The 25,001-nt window shown below is 37.4% G+C and overlaps 1 protein-coding gene across 31 annotated transcripts in view; it reads right to left on the bottom strand.

Moving 5' to 3' along the window:
• Positions 1-25,001, bottom strand: part of ESRRG (estrogen related receptor gamma) — a 404,960-nt gene that overhangs the window by 138,158 nt on the left and 241,801 nt on the right. For 6 of the 31 annotated variants that reach the window (XM_075088869.1, XM_075088870.1, XM_075088868.1 and 3 more), the window contains one exon: positions 9,042-9,160. The exons of the other annotated variants lie outside the window; for them this stretch is intronic. In XM_075088869.1, coding sequence (XP_074944970.1) covers positions 9,042-9,094 — 53 coding nt within the window. In that variant the 5' untranslated portion in view covers positions 9,095-9,160. The remainder of the gene's footprint in view (positions 1-9,041; positions 9,161-25,001) is intronic. 31 annotated transcript variants of the gene reach the window in all.

Genomic DNA, 25,001 nt, shown 5'->3' with positions numbered 1-25,001 from the left:
AGATTTGTAACAGAAGAATTACAGTTTGCCAGCCAAGCTCTGTTAAATTGGAGAAGCGATTAGAAAGAACATACCAGAAATAGTAGCAGAGAGTGAGCGTCTTAAAAGACTCAGGACTAAAACTTATAAAGCAAGTGATCCTTCTCCCACCCCCTCACTCAGCTGGCTCCAGAGTGTGTCCTGTCCTCTCAGCCACACGCCACCGGTTTTAAATCCCCCCAACACATACATGTGCGCATGCACAAGCAACCAAAAAGCTACTTGGAGAGTTGGAAAATGACGTTTTCCTGCAATCAGTGTTTAAGTGAATGTTTGTCCCAGTGTGTTACACCATGCTGTCAGCTAGCAGCAGGGAGTCGTTGAGTTGTTACTACATTTGATTTGACTGCCAGTAGGAAGCTTTATTTCTACCAACTGTTAGTTGCCAGCTCTAAGGATCTTCTCTTTCTTTGAGAGGTTTTTATTTATTTTTTTTTTACATTTAAATATAGCCCATTATTTTTCTCTTTCGCTCTGAGGACTGTCGGTCTACGGTAGAAGCATCCACACGTCTCCATGCATCATAGCAGTCTCTTTGCTTTTACTTACTGCCTTAAACACAAAGAAGTAACTGTATTAAAGCAACTATAAGTCGATCCATCAGGAAAGTGATTTTTACATCTGGACACCTGAGTGAAAGGTGCAAAGATGAGTATTTACATAAGCAAACTGAAGCAGGGGAATTTTATTCTGATCTTTTCCAAAAAATGTGGGATTACAGACTGGAGAAATCGGTATGGAGAGATTACCTGGGTGGATTTTCCTTCCAAGGACAGCATTTGTTACCCAGATCTTTACATGCTTCCCACAGTCTTTCAGTTTCCTTGTTTATTATTCATGTATATCCTGAAAGGCTTCTCCTCTGTCAAACAAGATCCTATAACTTTAACAGTTGTTTACAATGCTTCCTCTTCCTACACAATAACGATGATTTTGATAATTAGGATCTAATTATAATGGATCTGACAACAACTTCCAACAACGAAAAGCATCTTCAGAAAAATGAAAGCATATGCATGAATAGTGCAGGGAGGTGGGGTGGGGGAGAGCAATACATTCCTATGAGACAGCCTGAGAACTCAGGCTGAATGGAAAAGTAATTAACACTAAAGAGCTAAAACTGTAATTAAAGAAAATTTCATTAAAGGGAGGCAGGTGATTCCACTTTCCTAAATATGACAAGGTGCTGTATAAAAATAAAATAGCAGCCGGTTTCAGTGAGTGGAGCAGGAAAGCCATGTCTTTAACCAGATCAAATTCTCGAAATTGGCTGTCAAGACGGGATTGTTGTGATTTATACCCGTCTATCAAGCACATGAAAGAGAGAGACAGGAGAGGAAAAGAGGCAAGCTGCTGTCGCTTCCATTCGCAAAGCACCTTTAATTTCCACGGCACCATCTGTTACCAAATCTAATTCACATTCCCTCCTAATCTGGTTTAGTTCTGTAATACTAATTCTTCCACTACTCTTATGAACATTGCTCTCAAGAAAAAGCTTTGGTTCTGGGTTGGTAAAAAAATTTAGTATTATACAGTTCAGGTTCTGGTGACTTAAGTGAAGCATGCTGTCCATTAAAATGCTCTCCTGGTGAAAGGATTTGTTTCCAGTCAGTGCAGAGATACAGAATTGCTCGTGTTTGAAAAAAGTCATGGGGGGAGCAGTGGAGAGGAGAAGAAGGGGAGAAGGGGGGGGGAGGAATCACAGCTGATAATAGGAATGTAGGCTGTGGACATGAAAGCAGAGGTTGTCATAAAACACAATTGTTGTCAAGTTTAGTCACTTTCAGTACTGGCTATAAAATCACTTTGTCACGGTCTCATATAGAAAGCTTCAAACTGTGTTTTTGCTAAGGAAACTAAAAGGAGTGAAATGTAAGATTCTATGAGGGAGAAAATATTTCTTTCAAATTCTGAAATGCAAACATCCATAAGAAACCAAAAAGGTAGGGACAAAAACTGTAAGTGATTTAAAAGAGCGTCCTGAGTGCCAGTATCTCACCAAGGGCCACAGTCTTACTCTTAGCTGTGTGACGATGACAAAAATCCTAATAATTTCTGTGACTTGGAAACAAAGTAAGGGACCACACCTTTCCTGCGGCTAACCTATTTCAGACAGGCATCTACTGGGTCTAGGGGTGACTCAGCTTTCTTCTTGGTTCCCACCCAGAGCTCCTTGACCAGGTCCTCTTGAAATCAACATAAAAAGAAAAAAGGGAGCTAGACAAATATTACTAATGTTATCATACTATTTACTAATAACGCTGATCTTTGATTTATTGATTTTTAACACAGATCTTAAACTGCATTTCCAGGAAGTACCACTATCTTACATATGAACAAAACAAGACACAAAGGTGAAGAGTTGCCTAACGCAGCTCCACAGGCCAACAACATGGCATGGAACAGAACCAAGGTTCTGGGGAATCACAATCCAGTATATTTTGCACTATTTCTTAGGTGTTTTTTTCTTCCATGGCTTTGATGAACGCATACCTTAGAAGTCTAAGCATTTATTTCTAAGAAGGGACCTTGCCTTCCCAGAAATGAGACCTTTGTTACTTTAAATATATAGTTTTTTCTAAGCGGGAAACTTATTTTAAGGCTAAATTAAAACATTAAAATGTTTATTTTTCCATTAAAGTAATCCCAATTTCTTTGTGTGTAGCCTTCCCAAAAACAAAGCCGACGGCAAGAACAGCTTTAGCCAGCACACAGGGTAATGTGTGAGCAATGTGTAGCTGCAAATAGCCCAAGGTTTTTTGTTTGTTTTTTTTTTTTTTTTTAACTATTTGAAAGAGAAGAGGCAGACAATATCAGGGAAAAAAAAAAAACTTTGATAGAACAGTAATATTCTACAAAATACAAAAAGGAGTACTAACTTTCATTATATGAAAGTCATGCATAACCAAATTCCTGGCAAAAGAAAAGATTACAAATTTGTAACTGCTGTGAAACATCCATGAACAGAGATGTCAGCTCTAAAGAGGAACATGAATTCTGAAGAAGTCTCCTACTCCAATATCATTGCTTGATTCACAAATTGCTTAAATCTGGGTAATTTTATAAACGGTGTTGGGTTTGTTATTTCAATAGGAAGTGTAAGTAAAAAACCAAAATCAAATTTGTTCCAAATACAACACATCTGCCACTCATTGTGGGTCAAAACCTGGGGTACAGGGGAATAGACCCAGCAACTCTGATGCTCTGCAAATTTATAGTAGCTAATGGTGTTATTCCCTAACCCAGTCTGTGATCTCAGAGGTTCTAAGGTCCTGATATTCCAATATGCAAGATACAAATGGATTACCATATCCCACTGCACCCAAGGAAAACCACACAGACATCAAAGGACTCAGAGGGCATAGCAGTCTATACATAAAAAAATATACGCATGGGGCGGAGGGGCGTGTTGGTTTTTTGAGTTATTTTATTTTATTTTATTTGGGGGTGGTGGTGGTGGTGGTGGTGTTTGGTTGGTTGGTTGGTTTGGTTTTTTGTTTGTTTTTTACACTAAAGCATTTGAGTGATAGGAGCCCTGCCCGTTAATGCACAACATTTCAATTTCTACACCATAAAATCCCTCACCATTTGTAAATGAAAACTGTAAGAAAAAAGAACAACTTCCTTTGAATTCTTAGTCTTTGTTTATCTATCTTGATTCTGGAAGCACTGGAAATTAAAAACAGGCAAAACAAATAGCTGAGTATGCTACTTGGGTATGGTACTGATGACTGAATTCATCACATGCTGAGAGAAATCAGAGCATTTACAGAAGCAAAACCTATGCAGCTTAAGTCTATTCTAGTCTGTCTTGGATTTTAATGTGTGATTACAGATTTTTACAAATAAATAAACAAACCTTTGGCTTTTCACAGTTCCTTGTTCTTCACATATTACTATGTGTAATTCAAACCTATTTATGCCACTGGGTTTACATGTCAGAGATTTGCCTCTGGATATAACCAGCAAAGGTCAGGAAGTAATGGCTTTCACTTTTAAAACGTTTGCATGACTCCAGCAAGTTTGCAGGATGAGCTTTTCACAAAGTCCTAACATGGTTTCTATGCTCTTATCTTTTGCCTTTTATTTTGGCAGGAGTCACAGGGAGAAAAGAAGGAAATTCAGCATATTCCAGAAGAATTGTCGAAAGTAACAAGTGTGTACCAGCCCAATTATTACATTCAGAACAAGGAAGTTCTACTTGTAATTATAAAGCAATCATATCAATATGTTGCAATTATTACACACTGAACCTGTAGTCATCTCTTCTCTAAGAAGTCAGAGAGGCTTGTCCAAGAAAAGCTTTATATGAACAGATCAGCATTAACTACTCCATATTGCACACCACAAATTTCAGCTGTATTCTAATGACAGAATTGCTTCAATTATTTCATCAGTATAAAGTCTGGGTCAAATATTTATTTCTTGTAGATCTAAAAGTTCTGCTTAAGCTGACTGTCCTTGGGTAAGCAATAAAAGACAGACTGGCCTGAAGAGAGCACTGCCTGCCACCATTAAACTAAATTAAAACTCGTGTTTTATCCTGAGAAGTTTTGTGCCTCGCTAGTTTCAGCACAAGTTCAGGCTGCTCAGCAAACTGAGAATCAGCCCTGATCACTTACTGGGAATGCATTAAATGATAATTTTACCAGATTGGGCTTTACATTTTACATCACTATAGGACTAAGGGCCAGAATAAAAATCCACTTGCATTTCACTAAGCATCTGCCTAGAATATACACCAAATCTGCTCCATTCCTTCACTGGTTCTTGACACAGTAGAGGGTCTGAGAGGAACTGAGTCTTTATATTACCATTGCTTCACAGGATGAATAGCCTGGAGTTCTAAAAAATAAATTATGAGCAACCAAAATAACGCCAATATACTCAAAACTTTAACTGCCTGTAGTTGGAAGCTTTATAAACTGAGGGTGTTTGTGGAGATCGGCCTGAACAGCTAAAGAAGGCCACTCTCATCTACCCCTGCATAGCTGCATCAAACATACTGTCAAATCCAAAACAGGACATCAGCTGAAACATCCGTCACAGGACAACAAATAATGATCGCCAAATGATGATGTGGGATTGGCTGACTGTACATTATACGGGCATGGTTATCCTACAGGTTGTATTAAATATGAGAGGCTAAGATTTATGTTATGGGTGATAAGGCCAAGAATGCTGTAAAAGTGAAAAAATATGGCAACAGTATGCAGTACATCACTACTAGGATAATTATTTATATAAAAAGTTCCCATTCTTAGACTTCCAACATGTGGGGATAAAATTCATATATTCAAAGAAGACATAATAATAACCTGTCAGCTTGTGGTGACGGATATGTTTTTAATCCAAACGACCACAGTCTCCAGTCTACCTGTCATAAAGGGACACGAAAAATTGAATATTCCTTTCATAATTCTTTAAGTTGAAAGGGAAAAACACAGAAGCATGATAAGTGGATCATTCCAGTGGACAGATGGACAGGCAGTAGTAAAATGTATGAATAAAAGGCACTGTTCCTTCACTAATGCTATTTTCACTTGTTACAAGCTGCAACTCACAGACAGGTAAGGTATTCCTTCCTTTGACTTTTCAAGTATACCCCTATGTATTCCAAGTTATATTCCATCCAATAAGAGATTGCTATAAACACTAAGAAGCATGTTACACTATTTAGGTGTTATTTGGAAGCAATCCTGCACAAACTAGTACCAAAGCACTACTTCACGTGCATCTTACTGACTCGAGGTACTTGCCCACAAATGTCTCCTGTTTTTAAATTCTCTGCTACTGGGAAGGAGTATCCAACCTGTATATTTTAATTTCTAAAATTCACTCAAGGAACACTGGCAGAAAGTTAATCAACCTATCAGTCCTTTCGGATGCAGAAGGAAAACTACACCGCCTGTTCCTCTTCCCTCCACCCATCAGACATACAAACCCACACCACATTTGCCACAAATCTTCCCCAGCCTTCATTCTTCCGGGGCAAAAACAACAAAGAAATTCAACTAAGTTAATTTTAAGTGCTGAAAATGTAGGCAGACTGCTCAGTTATTTCATTTTAAAAGATCTTCATTTTCCCATCTGTGTTATGGCAATTTTATTACACATTCGGCAAATTTACAGTAACAAGATGTTCCCCTGACAAATTAATCACTTTCCAAGCATTTTATCATATAAATAAAATATCACCTCAAGAGAGAAAATCAGCTCAATCAGTTGATTTAACCCATCTTTCGGGGAACTCGTCTGAAACAGATTGAGCGCATTTTTCTGAAGAGTGACTGTGCACACATCCTCCTGGACTCCCAGCTCATATGGTGAGGTTTTTCCAAAAGAAAATGTTTAAGACTAGCTGAAAGCATGCAAGATTCTTACTGCAAGAACTACACTGCTGCAATGACGGACCTCGATCAGGAATAAACACAGACTCATTTAGAAGTCGGTATAGCCTTTAACTGGGGGATTCCACCTCCCCTTAGATCACTGATAACTATTTCTGCAACACTTCTCCGGTGTTTTGCAACAATCATAATACAAGAGTAAAATACCCATAATTTTTAATAATCTGCTCTAATGTTTTAAGAATCTCACAATGAAGTAACACAGGTGAAACTCCAACCAGTTTTGCAGCCAACGAAACTTACGTTTTTTTCCTTGGCTTTTTAAAATTTCCCCAGTGTTCTCCACTCATTTTGTGAAGTAAATTTTGGTTTTATGCAAAATATTAGACTGGCAACATTAGCAATGCGATATATGAACAGTAGAGAAGTGGGTTCAATTCAGGTTTTCCCAAACTAATCCTTAAAACAACTCAATGCCTTTCTGGAGAGAATCTGTCACTGAAGCGATTTAACCTCTCTGCCATTTAACCCTTCTCCCTCTGCCCTGCTCCCCCCATTCTCCTTCTGATTCGGGGATTGCCAACAACAAGTATAAACAAGAACAAGAAGGACTACTTCTGTTTATGTTTCCAGAATCTAAAGTTGTTAAAGCTGAAAAATTTTAGCCAGGTTTTTTATCTTTTACCTGGAGTTAGTAGTACCAATACAGGCTTTTTTTCTTTATTCCAACTCTCTAAAGAAACATGATAGCAAATCACCCTTTTGCCAGAACAACCACCCCGCCAGACAGCACAGATACATAATTCTTGCAACATGACTATACTCTTCAATGAGATATTTACAATATTCTCAACAACAAAGTTGTGGGTGCCAAGGAAAAGAGAATTCACACACCTAGACAGTCTTTTCATCCCCTTTACTCCCTCAGCAAATACTAACTTTACCTCCCAAATACTAACATATGGAAACCACATATAACAACACAATTCACTAACCTACAAGCAGGAAAACAGTGTGCTTTATGAAACACTATCAAATAGCAACATAAATGCTAGTATTTGCTACTTAGCCCATATAATTAATAATGCTGTAAATAGTCATATCAATACAAGTCATCAGTATTAAAAGCTGCAAGCTCTGCAAAACCCTGAACGGGTTAAGTGTTATCAATAAAGAATGTTTAGATGAACAATTACGAATTGACATACAAATACAAAATTCCACACCCTACATGTATATTTTACCTGCTGACACATTCCTGGTTTAGGTACTTTACAAAAGAAAAGAAAAGAAAATTACTCTTAGAGCTCATGAAACACACCAAAGAATTCCAACCATAGGACAGAGCAATTTCAGATCTTTAAATGGATGCTGAAATAACGCATATTTCTAAAAGACTTGGAGCAGCTGGAACCTTAAGTCAGTGGAATATATTCTGTCTTTAACGAGTACACACAAATCAACCATTTTTATCTAAACATAACTGAAAGCAGTCCTTTCCTTGAGCTTGAAGTGTGAAGTTCAAACTCCATGATGAGAAAAAGTACAGGGAGAAGATACTAGTTTCTCCTAACTTACATCTTTAAAATAGATCAAAATCCAGTGAGTTGCAGTGACATTGGAATACAACTTCAAATCCAGATTCTGCTAGATACTGAAGACGCATGTGCCACTGCAGCCACTGTGGAAGTGGATGAATTCGATTCCGTGCAGTAAACACACAATCGCTCTCAAGATTCCGCTCACCTGGTTACAGGATCTGGCCAGCACTTTATAAAAACTTACGCGATGTTCACACCAAAGCATAACAATACACAGCCATTCACAAAATAAGGGCAAATCTTGCAGTCCTCATGTAGGGTAGAAAGCTCCAGGATGAGAAGCAACCTCAGAGAACATTGGGTGTTCCTTATTTAACCCAAATTCCTACTAACCACCATTTATTCTGACAATATCTAACTGAGGCAAAGTGTCTCCATTTGGTACATCTTTCACAGCCTGCTGATGGACTACAAAAATTCTGCACAGGGCATTTAGCTGCTTTTGCCTAAATATTTGAGATGCATTGAATTCCTTCTGCTGGCCTTTAAATTAAAAATTAAACTCTTCTTTTGAAAGTCATGTCCTTGTAGTTCTGAAATGGCCACTAATCGTTTTATACACCATAAAATACTTTCATCGTTTTTTTCCCCCTGCAATTGTTTCCTGATTCACCACAGAACATATACTGTACTGGAGTCAATCTACAGGGAGAACAAGAACTCAAAGACCTGGAAAGTTAAGAACACAGAGTTTAAGTTACTTTCAAAGGTTAAATTAATCTTCATCTAATGGGGGGGATCACATTTTACGTGGAAGACGGATATTCACACTGACTCTAATACTTTAAAATAGTCTCCAGGATCTCGACTTTTGCAAACAAAAGCTCTTCAATCTGAGCAAGATACAGGACACAGAACCTTTTAATGTGAAAGATGACAAAGTGGATTATTGGTTAGTTACAAGTGCCAGCAGGGTGATCCATTACCATGGACGTTCTACCACAAGTACACGATGTCACCTTAACAGTAGCTAGAGCCTTATTGGCTTAAAAAAAAACGTAAAAAGGGGTTTGCATGTGAATTGAACATAATAGGTTTGACATGGACTAACCTTAAAGAATCCAATCCACTCAAATCCCTTTGAAGGCTGCAGCTGAATTTCATGCAAATCTTAGAGAAGTAGCCAGGCTGTTGGGATTTCAAGATGCTGTGTCCCTTTCTTCCGCAGATCTAAAACCAGGCAAAACAATGACACAAAACCCTCCCACAATTTCAAGGATTCGTCCTAAGATGATCCTGGTTTTATTCTTTGGCCCAGGAAAGTTTGACATTTAAAATTAGAAAACAAGACGACTCTTACATCAGGAAACATATCCAAATATGAAGCCAATCTTTTGCTTTTCAAACACAGCATTGGAGTAATGTTTCCTGCATTTAAAAAAAGTTCTGACACGACACAACTATTGTTAAAATGTTTGGAATAGAATTGATTCAGATTAACTTACTATGTTCAAATCTAGCACTAACAATTTTTATCTTTTTAAAAAATAATTAAATTTTAGCAATAAATAATCCACCATAGTGGTCATTTTGAAATTCAAACAAGCAACTATAAAATAAATTTATTCATTTTTTCAAGACCACTGTAACAATATGAAATTCTGCTTGCTCACCCGCATTAAAAATATCTAAAAATATTTAAGTTTTCTATGTACATTTACATAGGCACAAAAGCATATTTTTCTCTGTATAACAGTTTATTCACTGAAAGCAGGGAAAATTATTTGTTTGATGACTGGATTTAATCTTCACCTGATAAACACGAGAGGAAAGGAAAAGCATTTTTCAACTGCTTTTCCTCTTAGAATATAAGTACAGATGACTACAAATGCAACTAACTATATAACCAAATCAAAACCACACAGTGTGTATAAAGCACTGACTATGCAAAGTAGTTATAAATTCTTGGTTAACAAAGGGCACAGAAAGCCCTTAAAGGAAATATTTTATTTCTGCTAAATTAATACCTAAAAGCATTACATTTCATCAGTTTCACTTAGGTTTAAAGTCCCCAAAGATTCTCCTCCTGAAACTGACTATATTTTATGTGCAAACCAGGCTGAGAGCTATCTAAATCTAGATAAAACTCATTGGGTTGTAATCTTCACAATGATCTATACATCTAAATCTATATGCAAATCAAATGCTCTCATGCATTAACACATTCCAAAGCATCTAGGAGTGAGAGCGCCTTTCTCCTTCTCACAACCCCCCTCCTTTGCTCCTCTCCCCCTCTCTTTATTTACACTAGCTACCTAAATAATTCACACTGCCTTCTTTTCAGCCTGAATGTTCTCTGTTGAAGCCTGCAATGAGCTATTGCAGTAACCAGATGGACACATGAATGCAGCAGGTGGGACAGATGGCAGACCGCCCTGTCTGACGCTGGCTGCCTCAGCTTGGACTGCCTTTTCCTTCCAGGTACATTATCATCAGTGTAGCAGAGAGCAGCGCGCAGAGGGGGAAAAAACCCTTTACATATAATAATATATGAATCAGTTAAATAAATGACCAGATGCTTGTTTGCTTTTTAAACCAAAATGCAATTTACTTAGAGTGTGTAAGCAGCACTTCCCCTCTTCTCTTAAAGGAGAAAAGTCCATCTCTATTCTCCAGTAAGCCCAAGTGGTGTGCATAAACCAAAATATGCCTGAAAGCTTATAAAGATCTTAAACTCATGACTTCACAAAAATTTTTACTTAGCTTCAGTGTTCAAATACCTCTATCTACACTTTCACAGGTAACTGTTCTAATTTTTTAATAGAAATCTACATATCTTCCAGATTATGGTCAGTTTTCAGATTGAGTCTTAACAGCTATTATACATACAGTGAAAAGCCTCAGCTCCCATCTGTGTAATACACTCCTTGACTGAATTTCTTCTCCATTTCATGAGATATATAAACTAATAGTTTGTTACAAAAGATTTGATACTTGTAGGGAAAATACAAACAAAAGCTGAGGCAGTAAAAGACTTTCTTTGACGCACAACTTAACATTTTACTGTGTTGCTTTCTTCTCTGGAATGCTCAGCAAAACACAGCGAAGATGACAGTAAGAAAACACTGTAATATGCATTTTGAGCAAGAACACATGAAACTGAGAAAAAAAATAAATCTGGTGACACATCTGGCAGAGTTTGACTGGCATCAGTATCACCGTACCACAGAAGTTACTCTTTTTATACAAAATGTATTGCTGTCCAAATAAGCAGAAGTGATTAACTTCATACTCTTGTCAAATCAGCAGGCAACTGATTCAGCATATGAACTGAAATCACTGTTTCAAGGACAATTTTTAAAAATCATATTGAAGAAAGGTATTACATGTAAGCAGACAGTTAGATGCTCTATGCAATCCTATACTATCCAGATTTGTCTCTCCAACCTCTTCTCCCACCCCTTGTGCTATGTCAGTGACAGCAGCCTGTGCTGCTCCCTGGTCTGCCGGTCTCCTTTTCATTCCATGTCTTTTCATTAACACTAACACAGAGAAAACCACCCATGTCTCCACCCACCTCTCCCCAGAAATCCCAGGTAGATTTCTGCTGATCTACAAAGAAAACCAATCCATACCTCCTTGTTAGCCTGAAGTTAGTTCTTTTATTTTAAATTAAAAACACAAAACCACATACAAATTTTACGCAAAGATTTATGCACACCTACAGAGTATGGTCGCACTTGCCATATTAAAAAGTATGTTGTGCCCTTTTCTGCAGCTTTCATTAATTGCTTGTATTTGTAGTCCACAAAGCTCTTTAATAGGAACTACCTTATTAACTATTACCTAATATTTACAGACTCTGTATACCACAGTAACGTGACAGGGGCCTCTATACACGACCATAAGAGAAATACTGAATAATAACAGGGTAAATCATGTGGAATTAATTTGCAATTACACTCAACTACTGAGTCAAAATATCTTTTTTTAAAAATCAGAATAAGCAATTACATGCTGTTGAAGGTAAAAGAAAAAGTGTAAGTCAAGACATGTTCTGTGTTAGACCCTGCTCCCTCTGAACCTACTGGTACAACTGGAAAAAGAAACTGACTGTAAATAAACCTGTATGGGTAAACAAGGACTGGTGCAAACTGGCAACTAAAGCCTGAAACAAACAGGAATTTATCTCTTCAGAGATTTAAGCACACTCAGTAGGGAGTCAAATAATAATAAACATAATAATATAGCATCTAGTTTCATCTGGAGAAGACATAGCAGTATTATTAAAAAGTTTATTCTCATTTATTTCTTAGCTGGCAGAAGCCAGGAATTACAGAAAACCTCAAGGGACAGACTGCTTTCATGGGATGCCCAGGCTGATTTTGAGGCCAAAGAGGTTAAGCACTTCGGATAAACTTTGGATAAGCAGCGCAACTTCTGTACGCTTATGAGTCCTAACGGAAAATCCTGAACTTGAAGGTTTTATATTACCACCTCTGGTGGGGGGAGGCGGCAATGGAATCCAGGATCATACATGCTAACTGACAAAATTATGCAATAGATTTTGGTACCAGCAACTCCACAAATGCATTTCAAGTTATAGTAACTAGTTTACAACATCACAGAGACAGTAAAAGCAGTGCACTTTACAGTCAGCTTACAAATGCTACAACACAAGTCATGATTTCACTGTGATGATATAAGCTGTTTTCTCAACAACAATATCTGAACAGAACTCTGAACATGCAGGAACACCCTCTTTAAAAATAAATCTCTGAGCCAGTGCCAGGTTGTCACAACAGGAACACACATGCTATTGGAGCAGCAAACATAGAACTAAACTTGGATTGAAAAATGTATTACCTTGGTAAGCTTGTTTCACTACAGATAAAAAGTTAATACAATGAAAAATTAAGAATCCCCAAGCCTTCTGTTTTCATCAGCAAAACTCATGGTTGAAAGTGGTCATGTACATTCTTAGCATTTAAATTTTTTGTGTATTTAACTATATGTAGGGGAAAAAATAGGGGAAGAAAGAATGAAATAATTCATATTGTAAGGCCACAGTACTGATACTAGGTTCTTTCTGGTATTTTCAATTTAGGTATTATTTTCACTAATTGATAGGGTAATATAACTATTCAAGGTATTTCAGAAAATGTAATAATTCTTGGCTATATTTTGCTCCCAAACAAACCTTATTCAATTTTCTTTAACTTCAAATTTAAACTTGGAATGCAATCTTCCTGCTTGTGTAATGCCTGCCACTGCTATATGTACAACATGCATCAGCAAAGTCCTCATCAACTGAAGCCTGAGGTATCCCCTCAAAAATCAGACCCATATCTCCAAAGAGAGTGTACATGGACATCTTGACAGCGAAAGGAGTCGAGATGCACAGGTGCCTGTGAAGACAGGATTTGGACCCTACAAAGCAGCTATTGTTCATAAAGGCATTTCAGTAAAAAAAAAAAGTGCATGCCTAAATACATACCTATGATCTGATAATTTGCAAGGAGTTATCGCTGATGAGAACACTGAATGATAAAAAGAAACCCTTCATTCTGATCTATGAGGAAAGTAATTGTCAATCCCAACCCCATTAGAGCATCACAGGAAAGAAGACACAATTATACTTAAACTGGACTTGATATAAATACCATGAAGTTGATTTCCAAAAGGATCAAATTTTCATTAGAGCTCTGCAAATAAGATCTGATAGGTTTTCCTAGGGCTGAGGTTGCAGGACTTCTGAAAATGCTTCAGGAAAAAGAAGTTGTGGATTTTGTGGGCTGGGGTTTTGGGGGGGAGGTCGGGTGGTTTTTTTCTTTTGTTTGGGAGTTTTTTGGGTGTTGTTTTTTTTTCCCAAATCAAACTATATTGAGCAAATGCAGCCTGATAGATACTACCCTCTTTTCAAAGTCTGGTCCAGGAATAATGGGGGGGGGGGGGGGGGGTGTGTGGAAATCCCACCCAAACAGTAAGTAAAATTACACACAATATTTACAAAAACATTATGTCACCATAAACACATCTTCACCCAAAACATGAAAATTTCTCTGGTTAAGTAATATACTGATAGAGGCAGGGAAATGGGAGTAGCTTATAAACAATCCTAATATAAAACAACAAGTCAATTCTGCTTCCACTGCTAATGTATCCCCCTAACTTTTAATACAGATCATAAGTGAGGGCAGAATTTGATGCTGAATGTAAAGGATATAATAAATACATGGCTTTAAAAAGCTCTCAAATACGCAAATGCCAAGGAATGGAAAAGCTGCCTTTTTAAAGTAAGTGTCTACATAAGAAATAAGCAGACATTAAACCCTAAATTGTAAAAGCGTAATTTCAATAAGACAATACAATCTACCTGCTCCCCTGTCAATGACCAAAAAAACGAAACACTGAATGCTGACATTCCATCCTCCCCTCCCTCTGCTGCAAAAACTGAAGCACTTTGAACACCATGACATTTGCCTCTATGCCTCTGGTTCAACACTAGCAGAGGTCTACTCTTAAAGGAGAAAGAAGTGTCTTTAAAAATCTCAAATACATAATAATTCTTGCACTTACTTCTCTGCAGCTGAGCAGAGCCATTTACATAGTCCACTGAACACTGTTTAGTAAACACGACAAGAGCGCTTCTATCTTACTGCCCTTGTAAAACCAAGGCAGGGGTTCTGTTTTTAGTGCACACTCTGGTTCAGTGTTAATCCTGTTTTATGTTGTTCACACCTGCTGCTGACTAGCAGCCTGCTGATGGGTTGTGGTTTGTGCTGCTCTGAGACAATCCTCACCAGCTTAAAAAAAAAAAAAAAAAAAAAAAAAAAATCAGTAAAGTGGAAACAAAACCCCAACTGCTATGCAAAAACTATAAAAGGGAAGAACTCACATGCATGCCTCGTTTTTCCTTACTCTGCTAGTTCTGACTGATTAAAATTTAACATGGGATTTTAAGTGCACATGCTTATGTTTAGTCCTCCCGCTTAGCTTTTCTAGGAGTTCTCCTCCAGATAGCAAATCTTATAGGCAAACGTCATGGACACAACCTTTATAAATATATGCTGTGTAACTCACCTTTTCCTTTGTGCCTCAGAAAATAATAGGCTTTGCTCTAACAGAAGTACTGAATGTTGGTAAAGCATCCTTTTGTGAACCTTTATAGAAACAGGCTTTTGCAGATCTTCCAAGAAACCTCCTTTAACATATTTTCACGTGAAAATGTGTTCTGGAAAACAGCTTTTTTTTTTTTTTTTGCCTTTTTTTTTTTTAACCACAAGGCTGATCTACATATTGAAGCATTCAAGAAATTAAAAAAACCCCACACCGTAAAGTCAGATCTTCCTCCCATTGATCCCAGCGATAAAACACACCTATGCCTTCATTTGTACAGAAGTTTGTATGCTTCACCAGAGACAAAAAGTGATCCGTGATTAAAGGAATGAGCCTGGAATTACATAGTGCTCATATCCAGAGAAAAAAGAAAAACAAGGAAAGGAAAATCAATTACAATAGCAACCCTTTCTTTGGCAAACACACAGGTGCAAATTGTGCATCAAGATCAGGGAGAGAAATCCCATGCAACTTTACCAACTCGGAGACTCAGATGTAGGCACTGTTACCTACAACAAAGTTCTGCACTAGAAAAGTCTCTGAAATGGAGGGCAGGGCATACTACTTTCACACCTTCTTTAAGGTACTCTTTATATGACTAGAACAACTTAAAGAAGCATCAGAAAATTTAGAGAGTGAACTCTGTCTCTTTTATCCTGTTATGCCATCTTGGCCTATTTCCTTCTACAAACCAGAAAGTAGAAAAATGCTTTCTGTCCAAAAGCCAAGTTCATATATCTCTTAAACACTGTATGAACCTCTTCATAAATAAGATGTTGGTTGGAGGCCAGTCAAGGCAATTCTCCATCTATTAAAATTTATTTTGCGTCTCACAGAGAAAGACGTCCTGAATGACCATGACCATCCTTTGTGACTTTTTAATTCTGCACAGGAAAACTAAGGTGTTTCTGCCTACATAAAAAGGTAATATGCATCAGACAGATGTATGTATTCCATGTTACAGCTTCTCATCCAAAATTCATCAGCAGAAACAAACCAAGATCAATCAACCTTTACATAAATTCAGCATTTCAACCCCTCCTGCAATTCAGATGTAAAACCAAGGGAAAATGGGGTCTGTCTCACTTCATCTTACCATCTCCGAGGATTTCTACCTCCTCTTTAGTCAACACAAGACTGAAGATGTTGGCATAATGCCAAGACTGCTTTTAAGCTCACAAAGAAAATATTGTTGGGCAATCTTCGTATTTCCTGGTCACACTCCTTTAGGCAATGCTATACTGGTGCAAATTTCACATCCCGGCAGTGAATCCTTGGACACAGGTTCCATTTCTTCATTGATTTCTTTTAAAATACTACCAAATCATTCATTTTTTAAAAAATCAATTATAGAGAATGATCCAAAATCTACTAAAATTAACAGTATTCTTTCCATTTAGTTTTGAATCAGGCCAGTACCAGTAAAGGTGAAAGATTTCTTGAGACAGATGCAAGAGCTTGGCAGCAGGCTGTCCTTCATACCTTGGAAAATCTCGGCTAACTTTTCTAACAATGGTACAAAAACACCACAGTAATTCTGTCAAACAGCTGCATCTGCAGTATTCCTGCTCCAGCATTACCTAACGTGCAAGTATCACACATTTTTACAAAGTTAGAAAAAAAAAAAAAAAAAGGGGGGGGGGGGGGAGGGGAGAAGCCCCATCCCAGTCATCCAGGCCACTGCTCCTCAGGAATTTAATGTATGTTAAAAAGAGATAAAAAGACATAAAAAGCTTTCAGAAATAGAAGTGCTTCAGAAGCTGGATTTTAATATTGCCAGGTGGGGTTTCACCAGATTATAAAGTTGACTTAAATGCCAAGATACCGCATTTCAGAAGCAGCAGCAGCAGCTTACATATTGTCTAGTATTAGTGGCTAAAGGGTGTTGCTGACTCCAAAGTGAGGGTATCATCCTCTGTGGGGGAGAATAAATAAATAAATAAATACATAAATAGTCGCTCCCTACCAAACTTGCTACCTGCTGCCTTCAAGCACTCTTTTCAAGTATGGCCTCCACAGAAAAAAAGTTAAGACTACTTTTATTTTGATTATAGTGTTTTCCCCAGGCAGGAATTTTTATTTCAGTTTGAATCTTTAAACCATTACATCTTCAGTGATGCATTTTTATATTTACAGTTGACATCTTCATAGAAGAATGAAACCTTTGAGCAACAGCTCTAAAAGCATGAAGGTTGCCTGCAGTAAGTACTTAAATTATTTTACACCCAAATGGAGCCAGTTGTTTTTACCTAAATTTAATAAACCTTAAATCAATGACCCTTCTTTTACTGAAACGCTGCACTTGGGAAAACTAACTTTCCCAAGAAACATATTTTGGTGAGTGCCAAACAAAGGGCTATTTAAATCTGAACATTTTCTCAATTTATAGCTTGTGAACATTCAGTTCCTAAACTCCCAACTACTGCCTAATGTACAGAACAGTGGTGCCTTGGTTTAATCACATGCCATTGATTTCAGAGTGTCACAGTGATCTCATTGACAGTAATCAATAATCCAAAATCAATCAAATCTGCTCTTGCACTGTCATTCATCAAATTTGAATATCCCAAAATTAATTGTAGGCATGTGAAAGAAAAAGAACCCGGGGGGTGTGTGTACAAAAATAAAAATCAGTAAACTTCAAAAAGATAATAGTGCATCTGAGCATGCTTCACGCCTGCTGGCGTAAGTTAATGATGAATCATACCTTGCCTTCCCAGCAAAGACTCTGAGATATATTCTTTTTTGAACACAAAAATACACCGCAACTGAAGGCAGAGAACACACTAGTAAATGATCAAGCATTAGTTTATGAACAATCGTGTTAAGTGCTGAATTCCAAATGTCTTGCCAGTATATTACAAAATGCACAAGTATGTTACACTGAAGAACTGCACATTTTAAGTTAGCCACTGCACTTCATAGGAGCAAGAGAGGATAAAATTACTGAATTTCTGTACCAAAAGCATGAACAGATGTCGCCACTTATCAAAAGAGCTGTTATTGTTGCTGAGGACTCCTTTCTCAACATATTCACCTGTAATTTTGTCAAGGTAATAAATCCTTCCATTCATTAGAGCACACTCAAAAGCACCCTGCTATTTAATTTAAATGGAAAAAAGGCCCAAAGTGTCTAAAACATTTACTTTTGCTAATGTAAAAGTGCTGGCATTTTACTTCATTCCTGATAAGCCGGTGCCAGTGGATGTGATTATTCTTTTCTTATTCAAAGCATATCAGTAGTTCGAAAGCACTCTCAATCTTATCAGGTGTATGAACAGCATAGTTACTGAAAACAGTTTGTACTGCTCCTCTCTCTTTCTGCCAGGCTATCAGATAAACCCAACTAACTAACTGTATTTACACACAATCAAACATAACCTGTGTCTTCAATATATTGTAGCCTGTTTCTGGCATGCTACAGGTTTTCTGCTTGACATTAGTTGTAACAAAAACACCAGCAGTGAATTAGCTTACAACAAAAATATAGCACATAAGACAAAAGAGATGGGGGGGACCACCAATGAACCAAAAAAGAAAAGAGGAGGGAGAAAAAAAAAAAGAAAAAAACATGAAGTGAGAACGAACATTTCCATCTCAGTATTTCACAGGTATTACCTGATGATACTTGAAAAAGACTATGGAAGCAGCAGGATTCAAATGCATTGAAATCATACCTGCAACAGGACTTAAGTGCAGAGAAGTAATTTCTCGTTGCTTTTCTGTTTATTTTATTCTCCTGTCCTCTAGGAACTGTCTCTGATTTGCAAGGGATGAGAAAAAGCAAGCAAGCAAGCAAGGAAAATGGTTACAGTGTCTGAAAGCATTTAAATGCCTTTACTGTTTTTGTCTGGAAGAAGACTGTGATTTCTCATCATCCAACCTTCATCTGGCATTAAAATTAAAAGACCCATCACAAAAAGAAAAAACAACACTCCCCCCCAAAATAAGCCTCTCAGCAACTCTCCTTTTCATTCAGTGTCTTGGATACTGAATTTTCAGTGCTAACTCCTGAGGAATAATAAAAGATCTACTTCTTCAGAAGGGCCTCGGCTTTGAAGATTTTGCTTACTGCACAGCCATAGGAAATAAGTGCAGAATCTCCCTTCGTTCTTCTCAGAATGACGGCTACAATGCAGTATTTGAAGAGTTAAACGGTAACCTGGCTGTATGCTGGGTGCTTTTGGCTAGCTAAATGACCAGTTCTGGATCGCCAGGAGAAATCCTGAGTTTCAGCTCTTGATTAATTACAGACTTCTTTAGAAGCTGAAGCTTCAGTCCTGGTGTGGAGCGCTCCTTCCCACTGCCCCCACCCACTGACAGCCTTTTGCTGAATACCTCTGATGGAGCAGCAAAGGGCAGGCACGTGCCACCACCTGAGCCCATCTTGTGCTTCTGTCTGGACTCCCGGCGCAGAACGAGCCATCCTCTAGATTTGTAGGAGAACAATGAGCTGAATTAAGCCAAGTGTGCAGTGCCGGGTAATTCAGCCAATTGTTGTTTCTCCATCTGTGACACCACGGCCTGGTGACTGATGGGACAGGTGTCATTCATACTAATGTCAGCCACTGTCAGTGGCAGCTCAGGTCTTTAAATATCACCCAGCTCTGACTGGGCCCAATCACACCCTGCTAGAGGAACTATGGGGTGCCCGTGAGCTTTACTCAGTTATTGGGAACCCGATTCTTACCCCTTTAACGTTCATGGGAACAGTTGGTCAAAGACATAGCCTTTCACGCCACTGCAAAACATCTAATCTATCCCACTACGATAACGGCTGCTATAAGAACATTGCCAGGGAATTCTTTCACTGCTCGAAAAGTGAATATAATTTAGGAGAGGAAATCTTGCATTCACGGAACATTAAACTACCACGGTTGAAAAAAAAAAAATCCACATCTTGCCAGAAGAATTTTACCATTCTCTGAAGATTATTTTGCTAGCAATTCAAGTGCATTTGCTTTCGGAAACACACTCTAAATCTGTTGCTTTTTAAGACACACATGAGTTTTAGCTTTTATTTTTGCTAGATTTTTTTTCTCCTTTTTTTAAAAAAATAGGAAAAATAATTGTGCTAAAGAAAATCTCACAGACTTTCTGAAATTAATTCATCTGAAAACTACTTGAGCATTAGTACTTGTCAACCAAGCACATCACAGTTCATCTAAGCAAGAAAATACCAACTTAAACATAAAAGGACACCCGTAGTCATCCTCCAAAAAGACAGGAACCAAATCCTGCAGCCAATTGGGAGACAGAAAAAAAATTAAAAAGTAATAAAGAATACATAATTGTATTGATTGATCCTTTCTCTCAGTTGCATTTTTAATATAGGGAGAATTACATAAACTGCCAGTAACTGGCTATACAAAGAGTACAGCTGAGGGTACATAAAGGAGTATGACTTCACCATTTTGTTAACTATTGCTCTTTATTAGATTTTCCCATCTTGTATTTCCTTAAAAATATTCACATTTGAGATTAAAAAAAAGTGTTTCTTCCAAAAATAGCTCTAGAAACAAACCCAGAAATAGGGGAAAGGGAAAGAGAAGAGCAATATCATGGATAAGGGTGGACTGAACAAAACAAGTGACCTCTTCCTCTCCCCACCCATCCTGGCACCTTTATATGGGAAGGAATTTCAGAAATGCTCAGGAACAAGTTAGCACTACATTTTAGATAGACTTTTTCATTACACTTGCCAGTATCTCTACATTTGCAGGACCTTAAATTGATGCATAGCTGGCTGGGAGGGGTGGGGTGGCTGGCTTATAATTTTTTCATTATATTTTTACTTTTTATTATTATTTTTATTTCTCCTTTTTTTTTTCTTGTTTGGGTTTTTTCTGAGGCCATTCAAAACAAGCAACAGCAACTCCACATCATCTTCTCATTCTAACTTGCCGAAGCCATCAATCTCTGATCACACCTATTAGAATCTCACTGTAACCAACACTACATTTTGCGACAGCTTGACCAGTTGTTTAAGGAAAGACTGTGTGATGGAGCAAAGCTAAATCGACACATCTGTGATACTTCTGACACCCCTCAGCATGGCTAATATTAATTTGTTTTCTTTGGCTAGGTAAGTGCTGCCAAAACACATTACATATGGTATGTAGTTCCAATCAAAATGATGAAAAGGAGATGTGCAGGTTTTTTTCACTTACAGCAACATGAAAAGATACAGAGAAGTAAGAGACGTCCATGCTACAGAGTAATAACCTAAAAAAACCTCAAATCACTTTACATTAAAGTTTGGTTTCAGAACACAACCCTTTAGGAGAATCTGCCCTCCCACATTAATACTGCAGCTCAAATCTGCAAAGAGGTTTACTCAGGGAAAGGGAATATAATTTTCAATACATGATAAAAGGATCTATTTAGACTGTTCTCAGGTGCACAGAGGTAACTCATCATATTTCTCCAGGTTATCATATAAATAAATGTGCACAGTTCTGTATAAGGATATTATAAATGGCTTGATTAGACCGAGAAAAAAAGAACCTCTACTCCATACCCCGATATACTAACTTTCTGCACTACATGGAGACCCTTTGCCAATTTCATGCTTAATGTTCTGTGTTAGTGTCATGAAAGATGAGAGATTTATGTTTCTAATTGTATTTTTTTGTTGTTTGCCACGTAAATTATTTTGATCTAAATCAGAAAATTCCATCTAGTTTTCATACAAATTCAGAATGGTGACCCACAGTAAGAATTAGACATTCAGCAGTAGAGAAAAACAGCATATGCTTGTCTTACACTCCGTAAAAGTACCTATATCGCCCTAACTTTCATTAGGATGTTAACAGGGATTTTTCCTAGCAAGTCTAGGAAGCTGAAGCAAAAAAAAAAAAATTAATTAATTTTACAAGAAATGGGAAATGATACTCTGATTAAAAAGCCATGCTCCTTAAAAGGGGAAGATAATTAGAAATTAGACAAGATTCACTTTAATGCAAACCTGCTATATTAAGGAATAGCAAAGAGAAAAGCCCTTCATTGTTTGAAGGAAATACAAATTAATTGAAAAACATTACAAGCATTATGTAAACAAACCCAAGAGATTTACAGCTTCTGTAACATAGCAAACACATAAATTGTTTCACAAGACATACATGTCAAAAGGCAATGTTCTACTGTATCTATCGAAGTTACTCTCCTAAGTGCTACTGTGAAGGCAAAACAATCCCGTAAAAATAACGATTAAGCAATACTATCTGAGATAGCAGTAGGTAATTCATTTTAATATTTTTCTTTAATGTTTCACAGTATTTTTACCTCTGGACAAGCAAACCATAACACAAAATCTATGGAATTTTTGGTGAGGGCTAAGGACCATTAAAACAGAATGTGTATTTTATATTTTTGTCTGAGGACATAATGATTTATATGAATGACCATATGTAGGAGGCTTCCCCCCCTAAAAATAATTATATTCTTTAGGAGTAAACGTAACCGTGTGTCCAAGGACACATGTAGCTGAAAAAAAATAAAAAAACATTTCTCTCACTGGGAGCCAAAACTTACAGGAATATGAATAAATATTAGCCATTTAAATTTCTTAGAAGAGGAAATTTTTATTTTAAAAAATACAGCATCTTTTAAAAGCAAAACTCTTGAGTACAAATACAGAAAATGCTAGACTACATGGAGAATCTGATATAAAAATCAGGTGCAAATATTGTATTTACATTGCTGGCCAGCTCTCTTCCCATGGATAAGAAAAAAATAAACATGTAAAAGCAGCAGGTTTTTGACAAGCAACTGTAAAGGGGGGAGTTATATAGCTCTGCATACACTTACTGTATACATGTCTGTGTGCGTACACACAATAATAGATGTTCACTGCACAAGCGGCATAAGGAATACACTGTATACCTGGACACACAGAGACATGCATAGCTATGTATGCATTTGAACTCAAAACTTGCTATGCTTATAGACAGAGGATTTCCACATAAAATGCAAATATACAAAACATCAAACCACATGTATATGTGCTTCTGCAGATATGACTGCACGTATGATTAGCTAACTCAAGCCTAAAAGTAAAAGAGAATACACAAAATGTAAAAGAACATGTAATAAGTGGAATGTCAAGCTGCAGTGACTGTTGGTGTCATCCCTGCACTATCAAACATACATATGAGTACGACTGGAGACAGAGAGGCTAAATATTTCACTGTCAGAGCATGTCGAGAAATGCAATTCATTTCTCTCTCATGTGCTTTAGGACAATGACAATTTAATACAAGGCCAGTGGATGTAAAAGAGATAAAAACTGAACAAACTGGCCTGGCATAATCACAGATTTCCTCTAGAGAGCCTGGTAGCATGAGGCTCATATGCACTTGTAACAGATCAACATTTTATTGTTTCTTCCCTCCATGAATTTGCTATGAAGATTTCATAGCAAAGCTTACCTTATGGACAGAGGCTACTTTTAAGGTTCAATAGGAGCAAGAGAATTCCTCCCATTTTTCTTCCTACTTATCCTATGCATTTCACTTATCTTAAGCAAAAAGGTAATTATTTGAGATACTTCCCTGAAAGGTTCAAATAAGTGTTGGGTTTTTTTTCATTACTACTTACACTTCCACAGGGGTGCAAGCAACCTCCCTGCAGGTCAAGGGTCGGTCCTTTAAAAACATTCAGTAAAATGAATAATCATGCCACTTATGAATTATTCATATTTTTATACCACAATTTTTCTATCATAATTTTGCTCCTTAACATACAGCAACAGCAGCACAGCACATGGACTGACATATCTGTGAGAATAGACATATCATACTTTTTAGACAGTCTAAGCAAAGTAGGCTTGAAATATTGTTAAATATTATCATGGACAAGTTACCTTCTGTATTTGATGAATAGCACCATGTATTTGAAATTAATTGCAAAAGTAGGTTTGGCTAATGAGGCGGCCCTTATCTTTTCTCAGCAGTGCAAGCACAAGTATTTTTCTGCTGGCTCAATATTTTTTAAATGCCCAAAGTGCTATTAACTAAGTTGAAATCTGATTAAAATATGAACGCTAAAATATTCACAACAGCTAACGCAGCTACACAAAAAAAAAAAAAGATAAAAAAAAGGCTACGGAAATTTTTATCTCTTTTCTTATCATTAAGCATGTGTTTTGAAAAATAATAATTAAATAAATTGTTCCCTACAGATTCTCCCAGTTGTTTTGCTTCCCATTAGCATCTTTGAAAACAGTTTGTTAAGACAATAGTTATTCTTTATTACGGAACTATGGGGATGGTGCTCTTCTACCTGCCTCGGTTTAAAAAGAAATTTGTAGGAAATGTTAAAGCTTAAGGACTGTTAGAAAAAGGACAGCGTGCCTTAGGAAAAAAATGGCGGGGTGGGGGGGTGGGGGGGGTGAAGTACAGAAAAAATGATCAACCATTCAAGAGAATTAATGGATATCCACAAGGGCTTTGCTAATAACACGGGTTAATTACCGCTGCAACGCACCAGGCTCAGTAAATAAAAGAGCACAACCATAAACACATTAAAATGAGCAACCATCACTAAAAGAGGGGCAAGCCCCAGTAAATGAAAAGCTGTCAGACGGGCATTTCAGCACAAACCCTTTATACTTTCTGCAGGATTTAAAAACTTGCCAGCAGTCTATTAAAACCAAAAAAGCAAAGACCTACAACTGGCAGCAGAGAAGGAAGAAAGGACCAAGGCCTGCCTGCTGCCCAAGGGGGAAACCCAGGCAGAGTCTGTTCACTCACCCACACTTGGGGGCTGGCTTGAAGCACAGAGCTGCGTGCCACATTACACACTGGGTACGTCTACCAAGGCCTGGAGACTTCTGACTTTAATATTAACTTTGGCTTTTATTTCTTAACAACTTTAAAAAGCTACCTAATACAACAAATGCATGAGGTTAAAGATCTCCACAGTCTGGAGGAACCGTGGAGTGGAATGAAGT

The sequence above is a fragment of the Phalacrocorax aristotelis genome, chromosome 3, assembly GCF_949628215.1.
Source record: "Phalacrocorax aristotelis chromosome 3, bGulAri2.1, whole genome shotgun sequence".
Lineage (NCBI taxonomy): Eukaryota > Metazoa > Chordata > Aves > Suliformes > Phalacrocoracidae > Phalacrocorax > Phalacrocorax aristotelis.
Note: the sequence above shows the minus strand (reverse complement) of the source record. Positions and strands in the feature narration are given on the sequence as shown.